At 32.2% G+C, this 11,077-nt stretch overlaps 1 protein-coding gene across 3 annotated transcripts; it reads right to left on the reverse strand.

Moving 5' to 3' along the window:
* Positions 1–1,596: 1,596 nt before the first annotated feature.
* On the reverse strand, positions 1,597–10,752 carry Ns4 (Nucleostemin 4). Of its 3 annotated transcripts, none has more exons than XR_015070687.1 (8): positions 10,531–10,752; positions 9,890–10,046; positions 6,736–6,883; positions 5,922–6,062; positions 5,218–5,428; positions 3,909–4,637; positions 2,526–2,919; positions 1,597–2,153 (listed from the first exon to the last, which is right to left on the reverse strand). XR_015070687.1 is itself a non-coding variant. In XM_085947499.1 (7 exons), the coding sequence occupies exons 1-7, from the start codon at positions 10,613–10,615 to the stop codon at positions 2,696–2,698; spliced, it is 1,695 nt and encodes a 564-aa protein (XP_085803625.1). In that variant the 5' UTR covers positions 10,616–10,752; the 3' UTR covers positions 1,597–2,695. The 3 variants fall into 3 exon arrangements, 1 of the variants encoding a protein (XP_085803625.1); XR_015070686.1 differs by having other exon boundaries at positions 1,597–2,150; positions 2,498–2,919; XM_085947499.1 differs by having other exon boundaries at positions 1,597–2,919.
* Positions 10,753–11,077: the final 325 nt, after the last annotated feature.

Here is an 11,077-nt window from a genome sequence, read left to right on the forward strand (position 1 = left end):
TTATATCTACATATTTTAGGTACCTATTATTCATTTTTTAGCACCTAAAAATCCCAAGCCTAGTAATGATGTATATAATAATATATAATAAATATACTCTCCCGGCGCCAACATCCTCTCAGTGAAGGCAAATATGAGAAAGACCATTTCTTTTTATGGTTTATTAAAGCAATACATAACAGAGGTTTGGCGACATTTTATTGAACCTGTTACTTTAAAATAATGTTATGGTTTTCTAACAAACGCTTTTAGAAAAATCAGTGGAAGGATTTATTAACATGTAGGGAAATCTAATGACTCCTAGTCGTGTGTTTATAGCTCAATTTTTGAAAGAAGCAGTATCTTATATAAACAAAGCACAACATGTCGATTTTGTGTGAGAAATTTTATTTCTGCTTTGATTTATAAAACTCCATCTAAAAATGACAGAGGTTTATGACTTCCACGCTTCTCCTATAGAGGTGCAGTTTTGTCGCTGGCGGTTGTCCATTTAAATGTTCTGACATTGAATGTCAGACCGTCTGTTACTTATTGATTGTTTTCTTCATTTAAATATTATCATTGGAAGTGTTATTTTATATCTAAATTCTTATTAAAGTATTTAATATTTTGTAATATAGGTACATACATACTATATTAATATTATGTTTGTAAAATACAATAGGAGTTCTGTTTGCATTCTAATATCAATATTATAAGGTAAATAATTGACAATAAGTAGACTCTTTAGCTACGTCCTATAAGAATAACAGCCCCCACGGTGGCGGCGCGGCTTGAGCGTTGGACTATCACGCCGTGGGTCTCAGGTTCGAATCCTGGGTCTGGCATGTCCACATATTGTTTTTCAATTTGTGTGTGAGTGGACCTAATAGGTTGCGCAAGTGGCTGACATCCATTTCTCGTAAAAAACAAATTCTCTTAATACAAACCTCTACTCTGTGGAGGCCCATATGATCCTATTAGGATCGGACATGGTCAAAAAAAAAAAAAAAATAAGAATAAATCATTTTAATATTGCTACTACAATGGTTGGTTACTGATAAAATAATATGGTAATGTCATTACCATATTTTAGATTATTTTTTTGTTTACATGTTAACTTTAGCTGTCATTGAATACATAGACTGAAATATGATGCAAACTCTTCCGCGATCATAAATGTGTGTTTTCAAGCAAGTTTTCATATTTTATAGTACCTACTGCTCGTTTCAAAAATTGGGCTTCAGTGGTTCTATTCTATACTTATCGAACACTAAAGTGATAAATAGTATCAAACTTAGGGTAGGTTTGTATCAAAATATTAGCACTTATTGTAACAATTACACGAAGTTGGTTTTTATTGTTGCAATAAGTGCAATATTTTAACAGCAGCAAGATAGGTGCTGTTAAAATATAACACTTATTGCAACAATAAAAACCAACTTCGTGTAATTGTTACAATAAGTGCTAATATTTTGATACAAACCTACCCTAAGTTTGATAATATTTATCACTTTATCAGTTTAGCGGTCGATAAGTATAGAATAGACCCACAGGTAGGGGGAAAAAACAAATTGGAGTCACATGAGAAAATATATTTAATTACTTGTCAAAAAATGTTTTTGATTCATTTTTTATTAAAAAATCATACAAATTGGTTTGGCACACATATCAATGTTTTCTCTCACCTTTTATTTTCAACTGGCAATGTTTTTCCTTGTTGAGACATTATTTGAACTGGTGTAAAAAAAACATAAAAATTATGTAAACAATAAGGATGAAAAATCTCCGTAATAAGCGACCATAATATTTGAGGCAGAATACGGAATGGCTAACTAAACTGTGTGCCCACTGCTAATTGGCTAAAATAATCAGCCAGTAATCGCATTGTGTAGCCTTGGGAACTGGCGTATCTATAAAGAGAAACACACACATAATATGTCAGCACAATAATATTCATTTCGACGGTTGCATACATTTAATTGAATGCATTAAAATAAATTAAAATTTGAATATTAAATGTACTAAAATGAAACTGGACTGCAGAAACTAAATTCGAATAGCGCGAAAATATTAATTCTGGCATATAAAATCGGAGTTCCACTCCACTGTGTAAATTATGGTATTAAGAAATAGTCATTTATTATTCCTTAAGCGTCAATTACATTGAGCTTCTTTACGAGCTGTTGGCGAATTTAAAAGCCGGCGATTCAGCTACTGCGATTTGATGATTACACACAAAACTTTCCATTCGCTGAGAAGCCACAAGCCAGCGACTATTTTGACAGAACGTAGTTCGTTTTTTTACTGGGAGGTTGCTACTGCGCTCTACTGCGCAGACGCAGTAGGCCCACACGCCGGCGTGTAGCCTGTAAAGTTGACCGGCTTTCAACTTTTCTCGGTAGAGTGTTTACAACCTGCTTGATAGCTTGTTCGATGATTACACTGGGCGACTTTACAGGCAGATTATAAATTCGCCAACAAACAGCTCGTACAGAAGAAGCTCAATGTAATTGACGCTTTACACACAAAATGTCAGTAGGCACTGTAATGTAAAAGTTGACAAAAAGATTTTTTAACTCCTATAATATCTAATCAAGAAAGCATAAGAAATGTAAGGATCCAACCGCATTTTCCATGAAATTTTTTAAGCTGGAAAGGGAAAAACAATATCTTCCTAAATTTCAGAATCTTATTATATCGCAATAGTATCACATTAATCTGACTCTAAGTTAAGAATATCGAATTTATTCCTGCTTGTAGTTGGGGTTGGTTCTTCATCTGAGGATGAAGTTTGTGGGTCGATGTTGCGATTAGTTTTTGCAGCATATTTATCATCATCTTCTTCGGAAAGATCCGACAGTAGTTCTTCAGGCTGGTGACCAGTAACAGACTGTACCCATTTTATATTTTGTATTTCACTGGAGACTTCCCAACGTTCTGTAATGCCATAAAAATATTACACAATGTTAATTTTGACTGGTAGGTATTTATTTGATTATACTACCGAGAATTTTTTTTCGACGTATTTGAATCTTCTCTGCTAATCTTTTAAGCGCCTGGGACTAAGATAGTGTACAGATATTCATAAGTTTTTATTAATCATTCACTCGTTATATAGTTCAAATTTTAATAAAGTAAATAAAAAAATGTTACATTATTTAATACACATGCAAAGATGCATGTAGTATTTTTGGCATAAAATTGCCAACGAGGCAAGTGAGAATCTCAGAGACAACTGAATATTATTTTTCAAGCCACATGAGGTTGAAGTACCTTTCTTTCTACGTTTCAACATTACAAATATGATTATCGTTAAATATTCTTCCCACTAAGTCAGTCTGTCCTTTGCAAGATTTTCCAGGGGGGAATCAAGCATCCACAACATTAATTGGTTACGTTAAGTTACTTACATATTAATATGTTAATCAGTGAAATTCTAAAGATGAAACCAAATTTTACTTTAATTCCCGTAAGTATGCCCACCTCACACCACACCAACAAAGCACTATTTTTTCAGTTACCCATCACTTGCCCAACAAGTACTCTTATTAGCCACTAACATATGTACAATATAACCTTATTACACAGACTAATTCATGGATGAAGATGGTCCAGATAACTATACATCCAGAATATCTACAAAATAATAAATCTATTTTAAAAATGATCTGTTTTCCTTTTAATCTCATAAGAAACTGAAACTAGCGAAATCTAGATAATCAAAGTTCTACTGTGCCACAAATTATTCGAGTTCTACAGGATATTTCGGTTGTAACATTATCAAGAATAATACCTACGTATGCTGTGGAAATCCTATTAGTTTAAACAATTAATTTACTTTCATGCAGGCAATTATAAATAATTTATATTATTATTTGTAAAATAGAATTCTACTGTACCTACTAGTAACTACAAAAGATACAAACCTCTGTCTTTGGTATATCCAGGTGGCATTAAACACAAAGTTATGTTTCCTTCAAGAGCCATTCTCAGGATTGAGTTGGCAGCACGATATGTGTCAGGCCGCGCCGCTTTGGCTGTCAAAAATCCTCGTTTAATAGCCCACGCATCACATACATCCATCGCAGTCCAAATTACTTCATTATCCGGATGATGTATACCCAATAGTTTCACCAAATCCAGCCTCTCCGCGAGAAACATTATCGAAGAGTACGGTTCTTTCAATTGTGCTATTGGAAAACTGCCCATCAAGACTTGAATGGCTTTAGGCACAGCAGAGGGGAATACCAGGCCTGGACAGTCACATAGCCTTACATTGTCTGTTAAGAATATCGTTTGGAAATGTTTCGTGTGACCTGGTGATTTTGACACTGATACAACTTTCTTTCCCATCAGGCCGTTGATGATTGACGATTTTCCCACATTGGGCTGCCCTACGCAACCAATTGTCAGCGTTCCGTTTTTGTATTTCTCATGAGTGAAAAATGTTGTGTCATCATTATGGGTCTCAGATTTTCCAATCTCAACGGCAATTTCTTTATCAGTATATTCGATATTCATTTCATCTTTGATTTTATTCTTCCACGAAGTCAAGTCTACCGCTTCACCAACGATTTCTTGGCAGATTTCTTGTAATTTATATGCACCTTCAGCTGACATGCGCAATCGACCTTTCCTCCTTCTTATTTGCAAACCTACAATAATTTCTTATTAATTACTGATCACATTATTGAATCCAGAAAATATCAAATCACATATATCATGGGCAATAATAGGATATATCTGAAATATTTGTCGATTGAAATCGATAATTTCCATTAAATAATAAACAATCAACATTACACACATATTGCAATCGTTCCATAGGTGGTCAAAAAATTTGATGCTTGATTTATTAGGAAAAACAAATGTATCTTATCAAAGGACTTACAAATTTGAACAGAAAAGTTCAAGTTGAAAGTTACGTTGATTAGTGTTGAAGTGGTTGTAATGAATCACCGGTGCAATGTAAGAACTTAGGAAATTATTATGGGACAACTACTATTGATTGTAATGATTGATACTTTCTCAAGAGCAAACATAGAGTTTTTTAATTAGTTTTTATTGAGTATATATGTGAAAATTTACAATAAAGCTTTTGATCCAAACAAACGAAAATAGAGTGGCGTGTTGCCACTTTGGCGGATTTTCTTCGACTGTCTAAAAAGTGTTTTGAAACCCTGCGATGTTATGCTTCACACAATTTATTAAGATAAATTAATTTTCACCAGTCACCTGTTTTTCCTTGACTGACTCCTCTTAGGTTATAGCCAGGACATGAAGTAAACAAGGATATCTTCAAACTGGGATAATTCCTTCTGAAATATTCCATCCATGCGGCAACCAACGAGGCCGGTGCCAAATCAATTTTGTTCAATAAAAGTATCATGTCTTTTTTGCTTTCTTCTACAACACATCTATAGACAGACGGTGGGAATAATGTATTCTGAAAGTATAATTTTTTTACATTCAAATGATCTAGTCTAGTGGTTCTCAAAAATTTTGGTATCGCAACTTTTGAAAAAATAATCTTCTTAGAACTCACTACTTAGAAGATTATAAAATACAATGTTATATTTCAAGGAAAACACTTCAAAATAGGTTATCTTATCATATTATTTCAAAACTGGTTCCCGTCATCATCGTTTGGGGAAGCAACATTATTGACACTGTTATTCTTCAGTTGATGGAATGTTTTGAATAGACAAAGTGATTAACTTCAAAATGAGTTAGAAAATACGTATAATACAATGTCACAATAAATACATAATAGTATTATATAGTAATTCATCTGATATTTGTGTGGATGCCTCACATTTACAGCACCTATTGACCGCAAGCCATTAATGTGCGTATAATTAATAGATGATTTGATACTATCACACACATTACTAGGATTTTATTGTTATTTTGTGTTTATGATATTTTAAAAGACTTACACAAAACCGAATGTCAACAACAAGAATAAGAATATCGGACATTTCCAAAACTCTCCATAACTGCCTCCATGTTTCTAAATTTTCTTCAAAGTTACTCAGATTCGATAGAGAAAATTTATTATTCAGCTCATTCAAGTATTCCTGTAAAAAAAAATATAAAACAATTGATTAAGACAAATATTCTGGTGTCAATCGATATCCTTAGTTTTTAATTAATGATTTATTATTAATTAAAATAAAATACACTATATAATACTTATTCTACATAATTTAATAATGATCTCGACCTGACCAGAATTTCCAATTGCAGAGGATAACACTATTCATTATTAAGCTATGTAGAATAATTATTTTATATAGTTCAATGTGGGGGGGGGGGGATACGTTTTGAATATGGTCGCAATAAGCAAAATTTCGTGGGAATTTAAAAAAACAATTTAAAATATGAAAACACTTTATGAAACAACTAAATGTCATAAATAAAATAAAAGTATTGTAACTTTGTAATAAATCGAATTCACAGAAATGTTGTGTTAAGATGTAACGGCTTAGATTTTTTCGCTCACACTCATATCTGAGTGAGCGAAAAGATTGTACACGCGTGCTTCTACGTACTATAATAATTCTTGGCCAGTGGCACATATCAAAACAAGTGCTGGAAAAAAACATTATCAAAAATCGATCGTAATGTAATGAATTCGCATTCGCAGGAGTCACAATGAATGAGGGTTACCTATATCAGGTTTTATTTTAATTAATTCAATATCTTTCCAAGAATCAATAGTCAACACCATTATGAGTAATCATTTCTTACCCTAAAGTATCGGTTTTCTCTCATTTCTAATTCATGAGAGCTCATGTCGTAATTCCATGGCGGTCGTTTAGGAAATGAAAGCTCATTTGGAAAATACACTGTAGAGTCAGTTTCCAAACTGTCCTCATTTACTGGTTGAAGGGGTTGCCTGAAAAGAAAGATAAACACAATATAGAAGAATAAATTACTAAAACACAATATATCTTTATTCATAAAATTTCATAATAATCAGTACTTGTTTTGTGCGCTCAGATGCAACTAATATAAAAATAGGATACAGTATAACCCCTATTTTACGTTTTTTAAGGGACTGAAGAAAAAAAACCTAATTGGAGGGAAAATGTAAAAGGGGGTTATTGAAAAAAAGAACATTTAAATTTTATGTTTCTAAAAAAATAACGTTTTATTAAAAAACAACATTCAATTAAAATTTTTATTGAAAAATCGTTCGAATGTCACGATCCAATCATTGTCAAGTGCGCGTAACTCGCATATTTTGAATATTTCCGACGTAAATCGCGGGAAAGAAAAACGTAAATGCGGGTATTAAATGTACTGAAATACATTGGGACTGAAAAAAATACACGCAATTGCCGAGAAAACGTGAATTCCGGGCACGTAAAAACGAGGTTATACTGTATATTTATCACAACATGAAGACTAATTAAATACAATGCCTATTCCAAGATTTTCTGTGGTTGGATCAATTCCAATTTGATTTACCCTCACAAAATTCAATAAACGTGTTTTTTTTTTATTATTCAATGAATAATTCACAAGATTTGAGAATGTCACATTCTTTATTGAAAAAACATAATTTGAAAACACCTGACACATACCAACTAGAAAAAATCTTTGAAAAAAATATGTCAGGCGGGTCTCCATACCATCAGTTGATACCTCATCAACTATATACCATACAATACTAATACGCCAATCAATAAATCGCCCCGAATACTTTACAAACAATCAGAAATTGTGTACGCATCAAATCTACAAGAATTTGGCTAAAAGCCTATCCTATATTATACTAAAACAATGGATTTAACCACTAGTGGGTTTAGGGATTTGGGGCCCGAGACATTAACTTGAGGCCCTCCACGAAAAAAAACCATACATTCCAACTACCAACGTAGGTACTGAGTAAAAATAGCAATGTATGTCTTCCCTATCCAATTATTATTATAGGTGACAGTGATACATAGTAGAGTTGCCACTTCATAACTTTGCTCTCCGGCTCTAAGATGAAAATGATATTCTAAAACTGTTTTTTTTACATTTGTCACTGTACAGGCCAATTGTTGTAACCCTCACTTTTCACTGAAGTGACATTTTGATGGCAATGGTTTTATTGCATACTTTTACATGAACTGGCCAAGTATCATAAATCCAAACAATTATTTCATATCAAAATAATTCAAAACTAATTTTTAAGCCATTTTGTAACTTGACAAAAACTATTCCAGCCAAATGCTGTAAACCCTAAACGTAAGCCACTGGTGTGTCAATAAAAGAAAATTCTCAATTTGTAATAAAATAATAAATAAATCCAATGCCTACAGTTTTTTTCACTTCCTGAACAATTCGATATTTGAGGGTTACGACAATTGTCTTGGATAGTGACGAATTATCTATTTATTTATCTATTACTACATAATATTATATTAATATAAGTGAATATCATTTGATCTAATTTTAAGCGAGGTAATCAAGGATGTGTAATAAAAAGTGCAAAACTATAAAGCGTATATTACATATTTTGTGAACAAGTTCCTTCATATCTATTTGAATGGTTATATTATTAGAGACCATTTTGATGTTAATTGCAGGAATTTTGTTATGCTTTTGGTAATATTTTATTCTCAATTTGTAAGATATGTGCATATTTTTAAGATTTTGATACAATATGACAGGTTTGAACTGTTTCGGGGCCCCTTTAAAATCACTTGACGAATCGATTGGGTCCATCTGTGTCAAAGAAAATCGCCACTGGATTTAACACATTCAGTGATATATAAGGGTGGGAATTAATCGCAAATTGCAATAATCAAAATTCACGAAAAAAAAATAACTTTAACATTTGGAAAATAGTTTTCACATAATTATATTAAATGATTTCACAAATAAATAGATGAAATCACATAAAATAGTTTGTTTCACAAAACAAAAATCATACATCACTCATTGTAAATATAAATTCACTCAATTTTGACAACTGCACACATTGGTAAAATTGTTTTCACTGATAAATAATATATCGCACAAACAAAAGATAGAAATTCACAAATGTCAAAGTAATAATTGTAGCGGCAATACAATTTATCAGAAGGCAATCGCAAAAATGATGCTTATGTGTCAATATAATTAATTTTTAACGCAGTAATATAAATAGGTATATATTCGTGCTGCTATTCGTATATTATTTGATGTAAATCTACAACCAAATAACACCACCTAGGTATATCTTTTTCGGTTCATCGATATAAGTTTTGGTAAATGTGCCGCAGATGCCGTCATGAGATTTTATAACTTTCTTTTTTGAACCAAACCTAACCTAACCTGATATAACTTAACCCAACCTAACCTAACATACCCCAACCTAATATAAGGTACCTAATATAATCTTAGTTTGTGATAATGATGCATCAAAATGTATGAGCATTTCAAATTTTAAATTAACAATTATTGGATCAAAAACCTATGCGCCGACAGAAGAATATATTTATTGTAATTGTCTACGTGGAATAAACTGTTTTCGTAAAAAAAAATCATAGAAGCTCATTTCGGCACCTGCTGCTCAATTAGTACTTAAGTTTTAATTAACGTCACTTTTTAAATAGGTACTTATAGTATTATTTGAATCTGAAAGTAGGTACCTAATTGCCTATTATGCCAAAATATTGTTTAAAATCATTAAACCCATTTTTCTTAGTGTTTGTATTCATTTACGATTGATTAGATACAATAGTATATTGATATGTGAAGACTACTTTTTCCTTAGTGCAAATCGATCATTTGACAGTAGTAGCTGATTTGTGAATATCATCCATTTCCGATGTGACGAACATCTTTTTAAATGTTGTCAGCGCTTTGTGAAAACAGTCTATTCAATTGTGCGAATATATATTCCCCGATATATAATAGTATTAATTACCGAGCAAGTTTTCTTCTTCTATCCAAGTCTCCTGCTGTTTCCTGTCGTAATTTCAATGCATACCGGCTATTACTTCCCGCGGTGGTGACTGGAGCTTTCAGCAATTCTGAACCAATATTCTTGTCCACCAAAGTCTCATCATCATCAGCCAAGTATCCTAAAATCGTGTATAATAATTATAACCTATTTTTAAAGTATGTGTTTATCTGAAGTTTTTTAGAGATTTCACTGATGAATCTAATACCAAGAGGTTTAATATCTTCATTATTGAGTATGACAACATCGGCAGCGATGTTCATCAAGATCGTTTGAAGTTATAATAAACAGCCATAAAATAAACGACTATTTGTATACTCACCATTTTTTCTATAAAAACTTACCGAGTGTAACATAAAAAACTTTGTAAGTACATAAGATTTCCATTCTACAACCCAATGTTGATCTTAACTGCCTTACGAAAGGGTGTTTTAGGATATTTTTACAATAAGTGATTGCTAGTCATTCACTCAACTTATTAGGTCCATGCAATGGATCTACATACAGATTGAAAATAAAATATGTAAATTTACCACACAATATGGAATCGAGCCCGAAAGGTCCCGAAGGTATTTGAAGTAAATATTCGAGAACTAAATACTTACTGGGAATATGATGTGAATTTTTCTTTTGTTGAAGCTGGAGCTTTTTAGCTTTGCCGCTGAAAGGTGTTTTCTTTCTTTGAGGCATCGCTTTTTTATGACAACATGTGGGTTGATGATCTGACGGCCATGCAGTTTTTAACTGTGTGCATAGACCGTGCGCTTAATTTTGACAGATCCAGAAATTAAACGTCAAAACTACATACCATCTACATACTGTCATTCAATAATTTTGAAGTACCATAGAGAATATTACTAAAGTCAGAGCAGTGTTGCCACCTTTCAGTGCTGCCATATTTTTATATGTTGATCGGTAGAAAAGGGTAAAAATTATAGTAGTACTGGAATAATTTTTTTTGAATCCTTCAAAAATATAGTATTTTTGGCATATTTGCGTAAAATTATAGTATTATATTTTCCGCGAATTCAAAATTATAGTATTGTACTATAATAGTACGGTTGGCAACACTGCCACCTTTATAAAGTTGACCATAATAAAGTAGTTATAGTACACGGTAATCAGAATAGATTAGGTACCTACATTGGTTAG

Source organism: Rhyacophila brunnea, unplaced genomic scaffold (genome assembly GCF_057557595.1).
Source record: "Rhyacophila brunnea isolate RB1 unplaced genomic scaffold, BYU_Rbru_1.0 scaffold_2, whole genome shotgun sequence".
Lineage (NCBI taxonomy): Eukaryota > Metazoa > Arthropoda > Insecta > Trichoptera > Rhyacophilidae > Rhyacophila > Rhyacophila brunnea.

What these genes read in the sequence shown, in the direction of transcription:
- Ns4 (XM_085947499.1), bottom strand. Translation starts at nt 10,615, where the DNA reads ATGCCTCAAAGAAAGAAAACACCTTTCAGCGGCAAAGCTAAAAAGCTC. An exon ending in GAGAAAACCGATACTTTAGG is followed by an intron (nt 6,063 to 6,735) that starts GTAAGAAATGAT and finishes TTTTTTTTACAG; the next exon opens with GAATACTTGAATGAGCTGAA. An exon ending in AGTCAGTCAAGGAAAAACAG is followed by an intron (nt 4,638 to 5,217) that starts GTGACTGGTGAA and finishes AAATTATTGTAG; the next exon opens with GTTTGCAAATAAGAAGGAGG.